General features: G+C 34.8%; 1 protein-coding gene across 13 annotated transcripts in view; it reads right to left on the bottom strand.

The window, feature by feature from the left end:
• The window catches only part of EXOC6 (exocyst complex component 6), a 123,038-nt gene that overhangs the window by 37,876 nt on the left and 63,413 nt on the right, over positions 1 to 21,749 (bottom strand). For 8 of the 13 annotated variants that reach the window (XM_080403603.1, XM_080403601.1, XM_080403602.1 and 5 more), the window contains 11 exons: positions 20,917 to 21,000; positions 20,777 to 20,823; positions 20,276 to 20,396; positions 18,290 to 18,361; positions 17,532 to 17,629; positions 16,310 to 16,415; positions 12,670 to 12,779; positions 11,510 to 11,621; positions 9,812 to 9,946; positions 4,924 to 5,103; positions 1,879 to 1,908 (listed from right to left, as the gene is read on the bottom strand). In XM_080403603.1, coding sequence (XP_080259729.1) covers positions 1,879 to 1,908; positions 4,924 to 5,103; positions 9,812 to 9,946; positions 11,510 to 11,621; positions 12,670 to 12,779; positions 16,310 to 16,415; positions 17,532 to 17,629; positions 18,290 to 18,361; positions 20,276 to 20,396; positions 20,777 to 20,823; positions 20,917 to 21,000 — 1,095 coding nt within the window. The remainder of the gene's footprint in view (positions 1 to 1,878; positions 1,909 to 4,923; positions 5,104 to 9,811; positions 9,947 to 11,509; positions 11,622 to 12,669; positions 12,780 to 16,309; positions 16,416 to 17,531; positions 17,630 to 18,289; positions 18,362 to 20,275; positions 20,397 to 20,776; positions 20,824 to 20,916; positions 21,001 to 21,749) is intronic. The other 5 variants (XM_080403595.1, XM_080403593.1, XM_080403598.1 and 2 more) reach the window with 1 other exon arrangement.

The raw sequence follows: 21,749 nt of genomic DNA on the forward strand, positions 1-21,749 counted from the left end.
CACTAACTTTTTAATGGTAAAGCACCTATCTAGAATAAAACTTCAGTTAATTCTAAACCTAGATTAAAACACTTTTTATATATATATATATATATATATATATATATATATGCACCCTCTATAATTTCAAATTAACTCAGCTGAAAATATAAGGTAAATTATTTCTTTAACTGTTCAAAATAAAACCTCAAAAATACAATTCTTTAATAGCACATTTGATCACCCAATTGATTTAATGAGATTAATGGCTGTATAATAGTTTTAATTTGCTTTTTCATTTGAAGTATCTAATGGCACTATAAACTGCAATATGAACTTAAATGGGGATGTAAAAGAACCTGAAAAAGAGAAATAAACTCAAAAGACTGTATAACTTGTTATAACTGTAGAAAACAAAGCCGTTAAAAATTCCATGACTCAAATTATAACCTTCCAAAAGCAATGCAGTCTGTGCTCTGCATTGCTGAAATTCTGCTAGGGCTTGGTCAAGACACAACCAGCACACTGACACCAGCTCAACATTAACCAGAAGTTATGAACACAAAATATTCAATACTTGTAGTGCTCATAATATTCTATTAGCTTGATAGTTCAACATGAGGCTGAGTATTCAAATCACGGAAGTGTTCATTGGAATGAACCACCAGTGTCATCTAGTCCAACCTCCCACTTGGAGTAGGACTATCACCAACAGTAGTTCAAGTCCATTGTCCTTTTTTCTGGCTGAGCCTTTAAAACAACCAAGGATGGGAATTCGACAGCCTTTCTGGGTAAACTCCTCCAACACCACACTACTCTCTTTGGGCAAACTTCTTCCATAGCGTCAAAGCTTCACCTCCCAAGCTTCTACCTGTGACCATAGCCACACGTGAATTTCAGTCCTACCAAGAAGAGTTTGGTTTCATCACCTTTGTGTCTGTTCATCAAGAGGCTGTAGGCTGCCACTAGATCTCTCCCCAGCTTCCTCTTTAACAGACTAAATAATCCATCTTCCTAAACCTCCATTTGTGACTCATGTGCTCTAGGCTCCTAACAACCTGAAAGTCCACTGCTAGATCTTCTCTCCAGATCCACAGAGCTACTACTCAGTCAATCGCCTTCCAGAATGTAGCAAGGAATGAGGTTATTCCCACACTGTGTACTCTTACGTGCCTTACGCATTTGTTCACTTAGAACAGTGAAAAGCACAGTATGTATTTGCTGCTGTACAGTACACTGCTTAAATGAACAAGATGCAACCATATTATTGGAAAAAATTAGTAAAAGTAAGTTCAGAAATTCAGTATTCAGAAGCCACTCAACAGCATAATATTAACACTTTAATTATCACGGAAATGCTTATGCCAAATCAAAATAAACTCCTTATACAAAAACTGATGACCTGAAAATAATCAGGGCATGGAAGAATTCTTAAATGCAATCCATCATCTTCTTAAAAAAAATATATATACATTTAGCACATACATTCCCCTTGACCCCAGGCAGATGCAACAGAGAAATGATGGAACTTTCACTGATTCCTTATTCTATTTTATCATCCTACCCTTATTCTGTATGCATGCCTCATAGTTGCGTTTTGATATCTGACCTCTCTTCCAAAAGGTCTCATAGTCTCCTCTAAATTATCTCACTTGGGATGCAAGGCACACCTTACCAACCTTCTGCAAGGTTTTTAAGGCTCCTGCTGTCCCAGTGTACGAAAGCCCAATGTTAGTCAATAACCTGATCCCTGCATGCAACCACACAAGGTACATAGCAAGTCATCAGCAAAACAGAAGGCTCTTTTAATTAAATTATTTAAAAATCGAAGCAATAAGCCTGCAGGCAGTTCATAGTTTTTCAGTTCACATGCTTTTTCTTCATCTTGCATTTACTTACCGACATAGCTGCATGGTCATTGTTGTTATTCTGAGAAGGAAACCAGTAAGGCAATCAAAACAAAAAAATTAAGATGTACTGTCAACATCAAAAAAAAAAAAAAGAATAAAAAATTGGTAGCAATAAAAGGTAAGGAAAAACTTCCAAAAAGAACAATTATAGTTACATAATTCCTTAAATTATTTTTTTTAAACCTCTGAACTTATATAGTTTTTTGTTGAGGCATACCAAAGAGATTATAATTTAAATAGTACTAATTTGTCAGTAAAATGTTTTTCTATAATAAGGAACTGTATGCCAAAATATCAAAGTAGCAAACTTCAAATGATGAAGCATTTCTTTGTATGCCTTTCCAGAAAGTTTTCATGGTAAGAAATAGTATGTTCCAAAACGCTTTGATCAAAAAGTAAATGCCATGTTTACCATGTGGCTTACAGAGGCTATCTGTACCTCATTAACATACTTTGTTCAAGCAAGACTTAGAATGGCTCAGGATAGTAAGAATCTAAATATAACATGATCCATTAGTGCATTTTAACATAAATCTAATGGTAATATAACTGCAGAGTGGAATAAAGATATTTTCTTTTCCAAAACCACTTTTTCAGTACAGTAAACACACAGAGAGGAGAAAACTAAGGATATAAAACTTGAGAGGAAAAAAAAAGCTTCAGAGACGCAAGACATTTCCAGTGATTCAATGGAGATATCATACCCCAGTTAAGTTGTGCCATGAAGTGTGTAGTTTCAGTGAAACAGAAATCACTGTCTACCTGATTTAGATCTCTACACAATTTGTATTATTTTTATTGGAACATTAAAACAGGTATGTAACGTAAGATGCATTTTTTAAAAGTTATGTCTACACTGGTACAGAAACACTTCAGTATAGCCCCACACGGATGCACAAAAGGAAATACATTCCTGTTCATTTACACAGCTTAAACATACAGCTAAAATAGAACAAGACTCTAATGACAGAAACCCAAAGACAGCAACAGAAATTGCTAAAGAACATAAAACATTTCTGCAAGAAGACTCGAGTTTGAAACAATATCAAAGTCACTGACCCTTGAACGAGGCTATGGAGAATTAGTGCAGCTGACTAGTGCTCTAGCCTTTGCACAGTGCCCTCCAACGTGATCAGATGTGCAAAGGTAGGAAGAGAAACGATTCCTCTACCTGTCCTGCTCTTTTCCTTACTAGAATTATGGCCAGAGGCTAGAACTTTTGTTCTTTGATTTCTAATTACAGAAAAGGTTCAGAGAAACTGTCTTCAGCAGTGGAATGTTTCTGCCAGCCATACAAAAATTATTATGGAAATGACACTGTGACAATAATGGAATAATTCATAATTGAAAATGAATACTAAAACTACTCCAAATTTAACTATGGCATGTGAGAATCTAGCTTAGTTTAGCACTCCAAGGCACTTAGTATTTTAATAAGTTATGGAACCTAGTTCTGGGCTTATCTTTGAAAATGCTTTCACTATAAATTTTCTCTTAATGAAAATAACTTACTGTTACAAATCTTAACAAGAATCACTGTAATGAAACTGTATACACATTTCCATGTAAACTCCACATCTCACGCACAACAGCATTCATAGGACTGTACATTTCTACAATTGGCCAAACCAGAATAGGGAGCAATATGTAGGATAAATCAAAATTTACAAGAATCCTCTTGCCAGACCAGACCAGTTGTTCATATAGTTCTACACCCTGCCTGGTACCTGACCAGAGCTTGAAATTACAGAACCACCTCTTCACAGGTACTAGCTTTCTCCAAAGGTTGACTTGTGCCCCCACACACATATTTCTATTCCTTTCCCACTTTTCAAGTCCTAATGCCACAGCTGCTTCTTTCCATCCCTCTTAACACATTACATCATTCTGTCTGTGGCTCATTTCTGAACAGCTGTATCACCACACACACTCACAACAGACTTCTGTACATCCTTCTCTAGAAGTTGCACATCCCTCAGCTGCGTATGACCATTGAGAAGCAGTGCCATTTGTTTACACTGATTTTATGTTAAGTTACAATGAATTTAACTATCTAACAAATGTGCTATTCTTTATCAAAACCTATTCACTGAAACATACCTCATACACCACATTCACATCAATATTAAGTGATACATTTTGAATGGGTTATGTCTTTGAGTCAGTAGAAAAAAGGAGACTGAAGAACCCCAGCCTCTTCACATTTGGAACACTGGGCAAGTCCACTATACCAGAAATTTCAACACCTTGTTGTGCATGTAAATAGATCATCTTTTACTTCCAGTCTGGAGCCGCAAAACATTCTATGTACTGAGGACTTATTCTTTATAGGCATCAGATGTGGGTAAAGCACTTGGACATCATTGTGACAGTAGTAACCAAGGACAAGCTGATGAAAAGCTGATGTAGCTTGAAAGTTACTTCAGACATAAAGCTATAAACTATTATAAATCAAACTAGAAATAGTTTTTTTTGTCTTAAAGCAGAGGGAAATCAAACAACAGAATGTAACAATTGGTACATAAAACAGGTTTACAGTTCCCTTTTACCTGGGACAAACTAACACAGGATATATTTGAATATGAACAAGGATTCATTCCCATGAAGCTCAGAATCACAATCAAAATTATTTAGCTAAAAACAACCTTGGAACATCCAGTAACTCCATATTCTTATGCACAACTGCAGGATTTGCATGAATTCTGCGCTATTTGAATGAATACATGTGCACGCAGAAGCAATATGGTTAATTAAAGAGGCTATCTGATGCTCTAAAAAACTGCATGAGTTCTTACACTATTTGTAAATTAGCTGTTGTTAACAGTATTACTAAAGTATTTGAAGGTATTCTAAGTATTACCGTGGGTGAGCATCATCAACATACTGAAACACATCTGAAAATACATCTGTACTAAAAAATACATCTGCCAGCATGTGCACAGTGCAAAAATAACATCTATCTTCAAAATCTTAGTACTTAAGGATAAAATAATGCTCCAATAGTTTGAAATTAAACTTAATTTTGAACACTTACAGGTAAATGAGTAAAAACTTGAAACGTGCTTCTTAAAAAGTTAATAAGGTCCATTAAATATCCACTGGCTCTTCCATCCGATTCAGACATTGTCCAATCATAATCAGCAATTTGAATAAATTCATCTATTTTTTGGTTAAGTTTTGTATATATTTCTCCTTCTGCAGCATGCCTTGCATCCTAGAAAAAAAGTCATGTGCAATCGTCAGAATTCTAAAACATTATTAGAATGCAGATAAAATTATATTCATCCACAAAACTGAAGTCATGTCTGTCTTAGAATCAAAAAATATTTAAATCAGTATTTTAACTTCTGTCTTACACTAAGTTTGTGGCTATGGTTTTTACAATACTCCCATAATGTATACTGTAAGAGTGTTTATAACAGAATATGCCTACAGGATAGTCTTTCTCAGAAACAAATGAAATTAATTTGAATTTGGAACAAAGCAATTGCTTTACTCTATTCACAATCACCTTAAATTCAGCTTACAAATTTATCAACCCTGACACAAAGTTTATTTGCCCTCTTTTACAAAGAAAATAATAAAATAAGCTGATTATTTTATCTAGAAGTCCAGCAAACATATGATTTTTTATGTAATTCATGTCTTAAAGCCGCACATCTGAAGAATATTCATCATTTTTGATCCTCCTTTAAATATCTTGATCACCACTGCGATTCAGAGCACTCCCCTACTTCCTCCTGCCCCTACTTTTTGTTCTGCCACCACCTGGATTCTACTTTTTGAAACAGTAAAGAGGAAAAGTCTAACATTTACTGTGAAGTGTGTTTACGATGCGATCTATCTACCTTGTTCGTTTAGCACACATCCTCATAGATGCAATGGGATCTACGTACAAACTCTTGTTAAGGCATATTGTATTGGAAAAGCATGCTTTTGCCAGCCAGGAGGTTAAAGATACTTGATGAAGTCTATGTTCTAATTTGGGCTCAATTTGAAACTTTCTTCACTGATCTTGAGAAATGATTCAAGTAAGACATTTGATTTGAAGTGAACTGGTCAGTTGCTGGAGGTTTTTAGAGAGTAAAAATAGGCTGGATATACTGGAGCAACTTAAAAGGTGGATGACATTCCCATTGCCAGTTTCCTCTGGGAGAAAGCAGTCTCAAAACATGGCAGTTCAGAAAGGTGTAAATAAGAATGGCAAAAAGAAAAAATTCAAGATGCACTGAGCTTAAAGGTGGCATCACATGGGGTATGTCAAATGCAGTCTTCAGGCCCCAGGCCATGAGGCACTTCAGGAGGAAGCAAGAAAGCATGTGCCCTGCCATGTATAAATATCAAAGTACAATTCCCTAAAAATAGCATTTTTACTGCCAAACCAACTTCTAAAAGCCTCCACTGAACAGCTCTCCTAATCCAACACACAAGAATCTGACAACCTGTTAATATGTCAAATAAAGGAGTATGCTGACATCCACACTTTTGTAGATGGCTATGCCTATAAAAGTTTTGCTTAAAGTCAAGTCTAAATTTAAAGTTGCTATTAAAAGTAAGACCTCAGTTTCAACAATCTATAATGACAGGACTTGCAAATATATCTGTTTAGGTTTAGTGCAATTGCTCAAACTTTTTGTTTGTTTGGGTTTGGGTGTTTGGGGTTTTTTTGTTTAAAACTAAGTCATTTATGGAGTGGTTGTATCATCTTTACCAGTTAAGATAATAAACAGGCAATGGCAAGATTAGTTCTTCGGTTTTAGTTTTGAAAGCCTGTTTTTGGTTATCTTTTATTTTGCTTTGGTTACTCCTTTATAATTGGAGCAGCATATTGCCAGTACTTTAAGCAAGGTGTGTTCCTCGATTCCTTGAGAAAACTGTGAACAGCTGAGCAATTTGATTTCAAACCCAGAAGTTACTTCTGAGAAGCAGCACTGTGAATCCCATACACAAGTCAAGAAAGTGTTAGCAGTATTCTGGTTTGGGATGACTCCCAGAGGCAGATGAATCAACTCCATCTCTTCTTCTAACGTGGTGACAGAACTGCATCAAAACGTTTTGAAAGCTCACCAGGTTTTCTCCCACTATAAAGTGAAAAGGGCAAATGACACAGTTTTGTTAAATGGCTTTTTTCTCAATGATGTCCTGAAGCCCTGCACAGGATTTGATGCTGCATATCTGGCTCTCCAACAACCAGTACACAGCTTAATGCTGAGACCCTGGGCTCAGAAACTTCTATCAGCTAGATCTGCAAATACATTTATTTACACTTAGTGCGACTGCTGATTTAAACAAAGGAAAACAATGCTCATCCAAAGCTGGAAAATGTAGCTATAAATATTGAAAGCAACACAATTTTTTAATATGATAAAACAAAACAAGTTTTGGTGGTGGTGGTGATTTTTGTTTTGGTTTTTATTTCCACCCATGCGAAACAATGCTTGGGAAGTCTGAAGAACATCTTAAAATGAGATTTTATATACAAAAGTAAAATGAGAAAAAGACTCCTCTAAAACAGTAGCCATGAAATAGTTTTGAAGGCTTCTATTAAAAATTACTTATAAAATCATCTCATGGAATGTGAATGTGATCAATACTGCTAATAAAAGGAGATTTTTGACCACTCTGAAAGAATGGAGGTGACATGATTTGCCACCAGGAGATAAATTTAATAACAGTAGAACATACCAAACTCTGTGAGAGCGCAGTTGGGGAACTATGAGCAGTTTTTCATTAAAACAGAGAGCAAAAGAAAGAGGGATTAACAAGAAAGAATTTTCTACTATAAATAGAGAACATTGTGCTACAAGTTCTCCAGGGAGACAGGAGAGAAACCATTAAAAAAAATGAAAAGATTCTTACGTGTTTCTGAGCATTCATTCTGTATTTTTCCAAGGTGCATAGATACTAAGCTCACTAAGCACAGATTGTAATATTCTGTGATTCTCTTGAAGACAACTTAGATAATTTATAGGATAGTTAAACATAACTTACAGCATAAGCTATCGGCACAAAATATAATACAAACTTTCAACTGCATTTATTAAATTAAATTGAAGGATAAAGGATAACTTACTTTTTAATGAAATTTAAGACTATGGCTGCATTAAGTGTTTGTTTGAATGTTAAAAAAGAGTATGGATTGACCTTACCTGAAAATAATCTATAGATGTGCAAATTCAAAGACACACTGCACAATCGGTACACCATAAACAAACTAGGCATTCTAGATCTTACGGACAGGGCACAATTAATAAAATGACTGGTAGAGCAATGGTAACCTAACTACAGCTGCTAGGCTAGAACCCTTCTGTCTTGCTTTCTTCATTAAATTCTTAGCAAAACAAATGACATTTAATGAGAAAATTGTTGGCAATCAACTGGAAATATGAAGCGTCTTGCAATGATGATGTCTTATTCCACCTCACCCACATTTTAACATCTATGCCAGAGGGGATGTTATAATAGGATAGGCTACATTGCATCAAGAAAAAAAATGCAGTACAGAAAACAGACCTACTCTCAATAGGATTAGTCCTCTTTATCCCATAAATACAAGAAATCACCCTCCTTTGTTTCAGTGTACACTGAAAACCTCCCAAATACCTAAAGTTCAAGTTGCAGCTGCTTTAGAATCCCTGATGACTTTTTGTTTTGTTTTGTTTCTCTTTCAAAAATTTCTGTATAGAAGCCCCAAGCGACTAAGTCAGCAATGCACCGGCTGAATTAATGGCACAAGGTAACCTATACACGATCATTCTTCTGTGAGAATGTTTTCTTCAGAAAGAAAACCCCCAACCATCCCCAAGCATGCACATTTGCTTCTGTTCTAAACCAAAAAAGCTACTCAGTCAATGAAATAATTTCTGTCATATTTTATGTATATGAATACTGAAACTTGGTTCTTCAATGTACACAACCATCTGGTGCTTGAAAGAAGTACCTGGTGCCTAACCACCATCAAAACACGAAGGATCTCCAACCATCTTTAGATTTGCCCCAGTGCCACAGCGCTGGAGGGTTTCTGCTGTAGGGCCATTCAGTGGCCTGAGACCACACCACCTTTGCACTAGGCATAGCTAGTCCAGCTGTTGGCATCTTGGTTTGGAGCTTACTAGGGTCATTATGACATAAAACAGCCTGAGCAAGGATCAGACTTTTTACTAATTTATCTCAGGGATAAATCTCAGTCCTCTTGAGTTACCTGACATTAGGTATATAAGTTGTCTTCAGCAATTTCAATTTTACGTGCAGGTTTCTCATTAACAACACGTGTCTGCCTTACCACTGGAAAAGGACTAAGGCCTTTTGACTAATATTGTGGAGAGGGGCTTCACAGATGAGGTTATGGTTTTTGTTCTACCAAGGACAGGACTTCTATTATTATGTAATGTATTATTATGTATGTAAAGGACATCTGAATAAAATACAAATTCTAAAAAGATAAATGAATTGTGGTTAATACTGCTTTTAGATTACTAAATTACACAATTTGAAAATATACCACAAAATATTTCTATTGTAGAGAATCAAATAAATAACACAAACATTTTAGATTAAACTAGCTGTTTTGCTTGATTCCATTCAGAAAGGGGAGATGTTACACAAACTGGAGCTTAACCTATTGAAAGCTTCTGGTGCACTTAAGCTTAGCTTGTAATTTCATAACTTAATAAAAGATGCATCTGAAAGAATATTGATGCTTCTGATGTACTGACATATTTCAGATCATACTGATAACAAAGAACAGTGTTTATCTGCTCAGCGTTACAACTGAATTCTTAACAGTTCAGAATTGTTTGAGAGTAAAAAATGAGAAAGCGTGCAGCTTTGCCTTCACCCCTTTTGTTTTAAAATGCTTCATTTACAGTGATTTTAATGTAACTTTTTAGACATAGTCATATAAAGCATGACATATACCATACCTTAAATGTAGAAAGTCCATAAAGTCTTGCTGTGTGAACAGTCACTTGTGAAATATTTGTAATGTTAGATATAAAATCCTCAAGGTATTTACAGGCTTGTTCCAAGTGTGTTGTGTTTATAATGATTTGAACAAGCTGCAAGAGGCAAAAAATTATTGTAAAAAATCCTTTTTGTATCAACCCACTGTTACTTGATTTTGTAAATGATTACCTCTTTCAGCAACAACACTACTAGAAATTAATTACAGTATTTCAGGTTACCGCGTATTACCTGTTAATTTTCACGTCTGCTTTCAGATACCACTACAGAGTAATATTATAGTTTACATACAAATGATGACATTTTAAAAATTTAGTCTGCAGACATGTACTTGGTGAAATAAATCCAAATTATAATTTAGAATTAAAAAAGGGAAGAGGAATATACATTGCCAAAAGTAAATCACTAATTTTATCATAAAAATAATTTTTAAAAATACTGCTATTACAAAAAAGGATTTCACAATATTGTCTGCAGAAGGATGCATTCTGAAGTTAGGGAATTTCAAATATAAGTTTGTCAACTCCTTCCCTCCCCTATAATGGTAACAACCTGCTTATACATGACACAAATGTTTTTATAAGCAGGACCTGCATTTGCATCCAGTTCACAAATTAGACAATGTACATAATGCACATTAACTGAAATATCAGTATATTATATCTTAATTCTCATTGCATACTGTCTGTTTTAGTGAACACAACGTAATGCTTGGTAAAATAAGATTTTTTTCTTTTTAACATTTTTCTCATAAAACATATTGACTTCATAATAAAACACCGCAAAAAATACCAGTGAATTTATTTTCCTATCTTTGAAAATATTCCTGCACCAATTTCAAGAACATAGAAAACTACATCTCAGAAAAATTGTCTCATCTATGCAAGAGGTTCATGCAGTTTAAAACCAACATCCAGTATGACATAACACTGCTCTAACGGCAACAGTCTAAGTTCTCCTCAGCATGTTTCAGTAGGTACCTGCTGCTTCCTGGCATTGCAGGTACCGCCAGTGAATGTTCAGAGTGATTCACTGTCACAGCCTGCCTTACTCTCTCCAACAAACAACACCTTATTCTGTCCAACAAACAAGTTAAACCCAGAGTCCCGATGAAGAAACAACATGCAGAAACCTACCAAAATATTTTAATTGCAATTACTATAGAAAAAAATTCATGTGTTAGAGTGAACTTGATATTTGAGATTTCTGAGTCCAGTAGGTTTATACACACATGAGAGAGATTTCCACCACCCCCTCCCCTTTTTTTTATAGGAAGGAAAAGAAACTCAACAGTGTGCTACTAATTGCTGGACAGGAACAGAACACATGAACTATGCTCAGTATGCAACCAAAGAAGTAAGAGTCTTTGGCTTATTTCTTGCATACCTCTGTTTATCATACAGGAGAGAGAACTCTTCCATTGTCATCTCTCTGTGTAAATACACTTCCAACTAGACCCAATATTGTATTATCTATGTAACAGACATTGATGCTTTTTTATACTTCATCTTTCACCTCTTTAAATTTTCCACTTTAAAGCAAACACTACTTGTTTTTCTTACACAAATCTTAATATCACAGTATATCTACATTTACAAGAATAGTTTTAGTTTTCATTGTCCTTAAAATTACAGTTTTGAGCATGTTTTAAAACTTACCTCTGTTAAACCTATATGAGGTTTTTTAATCAGGTTCTGTAAACAGCTACTCAGAGTTCTTGTAAGCAGCAAATTTGTAGATTTTCTGAGCATATCATCTATTTCTGTTGAGCTGACAAAAAAAGTTTATTTTTGTAACTATGCTGTACATAGAAATATTAAGTATTACTGTCAAAGTATTGTCATTTTTTTCTCTGTAAAGGTAACTTCTAATGTTAAGAATTCCCTAAGTGAATTTATTTTCTCGTTGCTCCAAGTCTTCTGTGATCTAACACACAGAACACTTCTTTCACCTACTAAATTATCCATTAACTGGTTTTCAAAGCTGAAGCAAAATCTGTTATTTTTAGATTTTGGGCATGCTTATTGACACAGCAGTTTGGAAAGAGTAATTTGTGGGTTTTAATGAGTTACTAAGGAGGTCAACATGCGCTCATTAGTACGTGTAAATTATAAACAGTATCAATTAAGAATGTGTGAAAACGAGTTGTTTACATCTTTAACAGTGCAGAAGTGGGTGACTGTCCACAAATACCTTCCCGATTTCAGATCTACAAATGTTCTTTTGTGTAATTAAAACTAAGCTTTTGAAGGCTACAAGAGAAAAGGGAATGTGAGAATTATGATGTTTTCCATCAGAAAAAGGTGGGGTGGAAGAGGGAATGAGCATGGAGACAGCACGTTTTGTTGCTGGTGAAATCATTGCTAAGGAAACTCAAAGCTCTGAGGAGGAAAAGACCACTCAAAGTAATCAGGGATGCTACACAATTATTTCTGAAATGGTGAGTATGAAAGTACGTTTTTCAAATGTTATGTGCTTTGTTAAATAAATATCTAGATTATTCAATCCAGGCAGTACTGTTTAAAAAAAAAAACCCAGCAGTGTTTTAAGACTGCTTACCATGCCAAGCAGCGTTCAAACCCTACAGACCTACACATATAGTATACAATATATATACACACACACAGAAACAAAATATACATTATAGAATTGAGAATCACAAATATAAAGAATACTATATTTAAATTATATGTAAATTATGAAACAAACACCGCTAGCAAGTGCACAAGAAAATATATTTTCATTTTACTATATATTTTCAGGTCACCTGGATGTTATAGGTTACCTTATAGTCACATTCCTGAGAATTTAAGCTTACCTGCGGTGAAGTGACTCTGAAAACTTAAGGCTTGCATAAATAAATTCCTTAACCTGGATATAAATCTGAGGCACTGACTGAGACATTGGAAGCTTCTTTGGAAAGGATTGCTGTGAAAATAAAAGATAATCTTACACTTGAATCTGGTTCTAAGGAGAGCTTGGTATTAAATGCAAGAATTAGAAAGCCACTTAACAATATCGATATTTTAAACTATCTTAAGCCGTTCTGGTTTTCATCAAATACAAACAGTGGTATGCACTGAGCTGACTTCTACATCTGTTTACATAGCTTATAAGCAAAATAGAACTTTATCACTTATTTAAATTACAGTAAAGTTTGGAGACTTCATATAATTTAGGATGTGTCTGTAGAAAGCAATTTACAAACACACATTAAAAAACAGGTCTCAAACTGCTTTTAATCTGAACAAACAAGATAGATGTAAGTGGGATGACAGGTTCAAAAATGCAAACTTTTTCTGCCAAAGAAAGCAGTGCAAAAGAAAAAGAAAAGGTTTGAGAAGTTCAGTGTATCTGGGATTTTCAAAGCATCTTGAGAATGTTTAGGCATCTATATTTACTGTAATGTATTTACTTTCTCTTGATGATTCACCAAACCAAAGCAGTCTGAATACTTTTCAATAATTTGAATTAACGTGTGGGAAATACTAGTAGTCTGTAAGAATAAAACCATGCTGCTTACTTCAATTTTAAAGCTGATACTGTATTTAGGAGGATAAAAAGAAGTAAATTAAATCCAAACATACCAAATAGGTATTTCTGCATTGAATACATAATTTTTTACATCTGCAAAACAATTTTCTATTTACTTTATGACTAATGCATAAGAAAAATGATTAACAACTGGTATCTTCCTTGGAGAATTCAATTTCCCTCTCAAAAAAGAAAAAGCATTAAGCAACAGCAGCTCAACATTTGCATATTAAAACCCCAGACAAAACAGATCACCTTGACATTCTCCTAATCATACCTCTTTATTAGGTGGTGTGACAACCATGTCCTGTAAGTGCCTGACTAACAATGATACCAAACTTTTTTTAAACAATAAGATTTACTTCAAATATCTGTATATCTGATTTAAGCAATTAATTTCTACAGATAAAAAAAGTGTTATTGCATACAACTATTTCAGATCATCACAACAAGCTGTCAGCAGGGCTTGAGTTTCAACCTTTATATACTCATTGATCTAAGACAAGCGATTCTTTATCCTCTACAGTGTCTGGCCAATACAGAAGGAACACGCCACTTTCTGTCTGACTATTAGAGTAGGCAGCAAGAAAAAAACCCAACAAAACAACAAAGTTACAACCAGCTGTTTAAATTCTGAACACAGAAAGGGAGTAAAATTAGATGACATAATCAAACCATTTGGCACATTCAATCTAAACAGCAGAGTGCAGACAAGACTTTTGTTCGGTGAGACTGGGTTTGCTGTGTTAAATATCTAGTAGGTTCTGGTCATAATTCTGCCTTATGTGCTGCAAGCAACTCCTATGATAAACTTAACTGTAAGATGTGAGGGTGATTCATCCTAACCTACAGTTAAAAATGAGACACATTTTTTTCTTTTTATACTAAATGGAGAGAAACAGACATTTTCAGAGGTGAAATTCCCCTTAATCTGTAAAAGGCATTAGAGATGCATCAAATGAAATTAGCCCTCTAGGGTGTCTATTCCTCTCTATCAACTACACAGGCTCCTTCAGCAACTAGACTGAACTTACACTTTTTCAAAAAAAAAAAAAAAACACAATCGTGAAAATGTAGCTTAAATTAAGCCACCCAATAGGATCTCCCAGTGTCTTACAGCCTGAGGCAACAACAGGGAGGTGAAATGGATGGGTTTATAAACAGCAGCCAACAGAAGTGATGTTGGAGCATTTATAAAGTTTCCCCTCCATGTGGATTCCCTGCTATCTAATAACACATAAAATAACACCGCAGCCTTTCCTTCAACAAGGTCACTTAGTGATTCTTTCTCCTCTATTCCACTGTCTAGTTGACAAAACTTTTAGGAAGCCAATTATCTTTGAGGCTTCTGCCTCTTTGCTAAAATTGCTTGAAGTCAACTAAACTGCTTCAAAAACTGCTAGGAAACAGGAAAAAACGTCTCAGACTGCCTTATTTCTAATCATGTCCTGCTTTACATACAGGTTTCAAAGCTCTTTTCAGAGATACACAAAAAAAAAATGTTTTCCCTGCTTTACAGATGAATAAACAGGGACACAGAGATGTTAAGTGACTTACCAGCACTATGCAGCTGGTCAATGATGGAGTTGGGAACAGAATCCAATCTGATTCCCAGCTTTATTCTCAAGCTCACCAGCTCAAAAACTAAGCAGCAGTGAGATTCTGCCCATAAAGTATCTACAAAAAGAGCTGCTAACTACAAACCAGAAATATCTCTGTCTGTCATAAATCAAAATGAAAATCGTTGGGTACAGAGAATACATTTCCCTTCTGTGAAATAAGAGTCAAAGCTTTGTAACTACACATGCCTACACAAGTAATGTCCACACCCCACATGCTAATACATCATACATAGAGTGAGAGAGGCTAGCAGATCAAATTATTTAGAGCAAGTTAAAAATCTCTGCGATTTATTAGCAAAATATGTCATGCTAAACAGTATCTGGGGTGTGGTATGTGTCCAACACTGTAAGGGATTTCCATTCTATCTTCTTTTAGTATTACAATGGCCTAGTAAATGAATTGAATGGAGGAAAGCCTCCAGAAAGCAATCTGGAGTCTTATTCAAAAATCAGCACAAAACCTACCTTTAATTTTTCATCTTCACTGCAATACTGTATTAATGACATGCAGCTGTTACATTTGCCTGGTAAATCCCTGCTGAATCACAGAATCAGGGTATCTTTTTAACTTTTGCAGAGATCTGTAGTGATGAATCATGTATAAACCAGCTTCCCTCTACAAAAGCTACTGCCACTGTCATGTGGTTCTTAGATTTAGTTCCCCTCTACAGACTGCATCATGAGCCTGTTATTTCTTCATCAGTATTACCAAAACCACATTTGAATAGCAGAACATACTAATCATCATTCTGTGAAAGGAGTTTGTAGTGAAAGAATGGCTGAGGCTACGAAAGAACATCCTATTGGAACGCTAGTACAGCAGAATTATTTACAGTCCCTTCACGTTTATTTTGCCCCACATGCTCAAACACAAATAATTAATTTAAAAGTGAAATACAAAAGCTGCTGTCTCTAACTGATCCCTGTTTTACATGTATTTTTGCAATAATACAGCACATAACATACTATGAGTTACTAAACCCAATGAGTTGCAACAAAATTTAACTAATTAAAGACAGACTGTATTATAATTACATAAAGATGTATCAATTAAACTGTATTATTAATTTGTTTACAAAACAATGGGTTTCATTATTCACTTAGACACAAGAGCAAATGACTAAAGCTTTAATTTTCATATTTACTTATGACTAGACAATTACACACAAAGGAGGTGATTTAGCCTCTTAATCTACCTAGCTTTTCAAATTTTAATTGCTTTTTAATTGCAAAAATCATTACTGTCCCAAGTGTCCTTAATTGGATTTCAGCAAATTTTAATAACATAAAACTTTTCCTTACCTTATCAAGTTCTGGATCTTGAAAAGGAAATTTGCTTATAACTATTTTGTATTCCTCTTCATTTGCTACAGGAATAGGGCTGTAGTTGTCTGCTTCAAAAATATCCCTGGTGAATTAGTAAAGCGAAAAAAAATTAGGACATATGTAACTTATTTACAGTATTTTTGAGTGCTAAAACACATAAATAAATATAAATTTTACTACCACACTTAGGTGTGCAGCTTTAAAAAGTTATGAGCTGCAATCATTGTAATTTCAGAGATCCAATCTGTTTTAATTTGAAAGTACCTCGTATATGCTCACTCTTTATACTAATGTCTAATCACAGAGGAAAAAATAGCTGAAAGTGTTTTAATATGTATGACTCAAAGCATAATAGAGCAAAGGAACTTTAGATCAGCTAGTCTACTCCAGGATAAACCATACCGAGATACACAGTAATTATGGTAGCCTACACTAAAGCATATGTTCAGAGCATCTCACTTAGGTACGACAGCTACATGTAGTCAATGGAGATGATTCAGAGAACTTCAACTAGGTCTATGGCCACAGTGTTAAATTTAAGTACCTTCTGGACTTTTCTACTAGTCAAATGGCTACGCTAGCAGTCTAGAGAGCTTGAGAAACTTAAGTGGCCAATTTAATTTTAAGGGTTTTTCTAATACAATGTAACATATTTATGGTAATCAATTCCTGCATATTTAGACATCACACCCTATCTGCAAATAAGCTTTGGAGCACAGTCCCAGGCTGCTGTACTCCTGGGTTTGCAATTTACTCCATCAAATGATTCCAAGGCATAGGTGGAAACCAACCTGCATTAAAAAAACATGAGAACATACTGGCAATGTCAGTAGTCTGTCAGGGAGATACACGTATCAGCTAACTGTAAACACTAAGACAATCCAAATTAGGATCCTAATGCCCCTATTGCAGTAGCCTACAGTTGTTAGGTTCCTAATGAAGAAAAAAAGACGTGCCTCCTGCATGTTTCTGCAATAATGTCCCTTTGGAGACTCTCCTCTCTGTTAACTACAGAAGCAGTACTTGATGGATCTTCTCCTAAATATTAGTTACATGTGATGATTATCTTACTCCTATCCAACTCCAAATTCATACACAATACTGAGTTAATCAGTTCTTTCAATCTAACAAAACCCCTTACAGTTAGACAAAAACAACAGATGAAATACAAAAGGCACCATTATTTTTAAATACTCACCTGAACAATCCAGACCACTTTTTAAGAAGTGTTTCATTGTATTGGTCTCTTATCTCAAATAAAAGATCAAATAGTCGATTCACTGGAAAACCATAGCCCTAAGGTACAAAAATGAAAAGAGTGCATAATTCAAGAATACACTCTATTCCTATCACATCACTTCATAACTCTGAGATGAGACTTACTCCATCTTGTTACTTCTATAAAATAAATTCTAGTACTTTAAACACACCACTACAATTAGAAGATTATATAGTAAATTCTTGCCAAATACTTTATCCTATACTTTCAGTTTTCAAGCAGAAATTTGTCCCATTTCTCTGTAACATTTTAACTTGCTATTTATGCATATAAATAATCTTTTTTATCACTCTATTAAACATTGCAAGAATACTTGCCAATGATGTTCATTTAGTCTTTCAGCTAAAGTTAATGACTGCAATGCTATTCTTGCTTAAGATCAGAAGTAAAGCATTTATGAAAGACAAAAATGTACACAAATTACAAAGCTAACATTAATTTTGCACAGATATGAATAACTGGATACTAGCTGGATAGCCCAGAATGTATACATTAAGTTGATAATACTGAAAAGGAGGAACCAAGGCAAGAAATAAATATATTTAAGAAATATTATTGTGTGATTTTGTTCTTGATTCGTATATACGATTCAGGAAAACTCAAAGCATTGCACTTACTCACCTAAAGGAAAAATCTGACTCTAGGAATTTCAGTTAAATTACTAATATAGTATGTACCTGCAAAGTATCAGCAAATACTACAATGAGATTCTTCAGTTCCAGAACAAGGTCGGGATCACTGCAATATGACTGAAAGTGAGAAATTCTGGGTTTGTTACAAAGATTTAAAATATGGGACATAAGTTTTCAAAGAGTATTAAAGCACAGAAGGTTGTTCTCCAGCCTTATCCTTTTACCTGACTGAGTGCCTTAGTAAACTAACTCACTTGTCTTCGCTTAGTCTAGCTACGTAAAAGTATTTGTTGAATTTATACAAACTATCAGTAATATAAATGCTCATAAAAAGTAAACTAAAACATGAGTTTCAATAAATATCAGTATGTCGTACTGAGATTCAAAATCAGCAAATTACATTTATTTCAGTGGAACATAACCACGCATCAAAATGCTTAGCTAAATCAACACCAGAGAAATTTCCACAGGATGTTCTTACGAACACCAAGCCTGGATCTAACTAGTGCTAGCTGTGACACATCAGACAGTTTCCCAGCTCTTTGGGGAAAAGACTATAAAACACTTTCTAAAGAAGTTCAAATTACAAATGTGATGGTAAAAAGTCAAGACGTTATTTACTCTGCTAAATGACTGAAATACTATTTTCAGAGATGTGGAGTCATACAACCAAGGTCTTCACCTCAGCCTCACTGTTTGTTATACTGGATAAAAAAATATTGATATTAAAATAATTCAAAGTGGCATGAGAATATAGTATTGGTTAGAGACTATATATGCCAGTTTCACCTTTCTTTCATGTTTGCCCTTAGCATACTTTATTAAAGTAAGGGTTTGGTTTATGTTACCTCGTAAGACAATATACACTTACCAAAACATTAGTCTGTACTAGGATGATGTTAGCAAGAGATTGTGACAGAATTGGTTTTGATGGGAGTTACGCATTTTGTGATCAAATAGTGATCAACTACATGACAAGACACTGTAGAGTTCTTCAGAGATTACATTACTGCTAGTCCTTAAAATACCATAGTCTTACATAGGTGTATAAAACCATACACATCGACAATTAACTTCCAAAGTATTTAGCTTAAAAAAATGCTTAATATATCTCAATTTATCCCAATCCTGTCAAATGATTTTAAAAGTACGATAACATCTCATGTACCAGTGATCAGTAAAAGTCCTATGATAAAACTGTGATTGCAACCTGAACTTCTTCCCCGTTTTTCATCAGTACATATGAAATTTAAAATATTTCTTGAATTAAGGATCAATTTTAATAAAAATAAAAATAACATTGCATAAAGGAACTGCTTCTAGCAAACATTAAAAAGGGAAAGATAAAAATTCTTCTGTTTTTTCCAATAGTAAAAATTATACTAATAGTACACTCTGAAGCAATTTACCATCAGTCAGTCTGCGTAAACAACAGTATTCCATTGGAGCTAAGGTAGAAATGTAATTTTAGGAGACACGCTTTGAATGTACTGAAATACTCAGTTGATACAGAATTTTTCTAGTACCTTTATTTCAACATAAATGTAGTACTACTACAGCATTGAAGAGATAGCTCCAAGGGTTTTGCTGGTGAGAGTTTATTTTGGAAACACTGCATTTGGAATGATAATTAGGAACTATTTCCTGGTGGTGCTTTCAGTGCTGAACTATTCAATCTGATCTAATGAAGAGGTCAGTTGAGACTAATGAGGACGGATTGCAATAATAACAGCAGATTAACTCTGCATATTCTAAACTGCTGGACTAAGAGAAGGTTTGGAAGACCCAGTGAGTTGTAAATCAGTGGCGGATTATGCAAATAGCCCATGGCTGCGGATCACGGCCTGATACTGTTGGGAAAAACAAAAGCTTGGCAGGCTCCCTCCCAAATCTGAGCAATTTTTAATCACAAGGGAAAGAAAACATGAGAGGCACGTCATTTTTCACTTTGTTACTACCCCAGCTTTAAGTATACACAGCTCTGAAGTAAGAGGATTTAAACTGCAATACTGATAAAGACTTCTCACTTACTGAATGTGTTCTAAGAACAGCAATGATCTTGGAAAGGGCCATATTCCAGAGTTCATCAGTGTATGTTCTAGTTACCAATCCTTGGGTTACATGTAAAATGTGGTCTTCTACTACAAAGAAACTAAAACAAAAAAATGCTTAAATTACTGGTTTCTAATATTAGAGCAAATTTTACCCTTTCACGCACAAGCATAGTCAAACCCTTCTCCACTCGAGCAGTGCCACTTTGGTCAGTTTGGTGTTCTGCTTTGCCCAGTGTGAAGTCAAAATGTGAAAAGTTTATTTCACACCAGCTGGAGCTCAGGCTGCTGAAGGGTCCCTGTAGGGCATCATACTGGTAGGTCTGGATGCTCTTCCCTGCTTAGATCCAGCCACAACCACCCACATGATTTGTGCAGAAACTGCATCTTGCAGAAGAAAGTTTTTTGACAATGGAAGAACTGAGATTGAATAAGAATCAATATAGTAAAACTGAAATAAATCTTCATTTAAAAAACTTACCCTACAATTTGACTGAAGTATCTTCTATAGCCTTCTACTGTTTCATGCTTTCAGTGAAAAAGAAAACAAGTTTAGGAATAGAAATACCACTAAGAATTAGCTGCAACCCAAGCCAATGCAAAAACAAAAGTATTGGTTACCATGCTTGACTGTGGCTGCAAAACTAATCTTGCTTGTTTCCTTCTTTGTTTTCTGTAGTAATTTTCAAATATTTCTCCATCACCCTAAAACAAGACAAAACTAGTTAAAACAAGAACATTATCTGAGTACGAAAAAGGCACTCAAGTGCAGAATTCTCTTAAACTAAGCCACATATTTTGCATTTATGCCACACGTAGACCTCCAGCTGACACCAGCAAAGTTTCGCATGCAGGAAATATGCTAAAATTATCTTTTTTTTAAAGTCGCCTACAGAATGTACTGTAAATGAAAAAAAATTGCTCATATGCCCACATTTTGTCAAACAATACTATGCATTTTAAGCAATATTTATGTTTTTAAACTACAGCTTTCAGAGTATATTAATGTTTATAGACAAGACATATTACCTATTACTCTACAACTAAAACCCATTGTCTCCTAAAATGTTTCTCTAGGTTATTCAAGAAACTAACTGCATTGTAAAGTTAAGTTACAAAAATGCTTCTGTGAATATATGATACATCTGAACACTGCCTGCATTAGCTTTGCCTGGGAAAAAAACCACATGAGATTTATTTCATATTTGCTTATTCTCTTTGGAATTGGTAAATACAATGAGCATGGATTTGGATTTTTCTCCGATCATGGTCCTAAAAAATACAATACCCCCTGTGATGAACGATTATATTGTGAGGAATTCAAGTGACATCCTACTCATCTCATTAAGACGACTATTCAGTAGAAACCATCTGTCCATCTGAAATCAGTGCTACACTGACTCATCTACCTACTGAACGCAATGTAATTTGTATGCAAGCAGAAGAAAGCAGAT

This window comes from Falco punctatus, assembly GCF_963210335.1.
Source record: "Falco punctatus genome assembly, chromosome: 9".
Taxonomy (NCBI): domain Eukaryota; kingdom Metazoa; phylum Chordata; class Aves; order Falconiformes; family Falconidae; genus Falco; species Falco punctatus.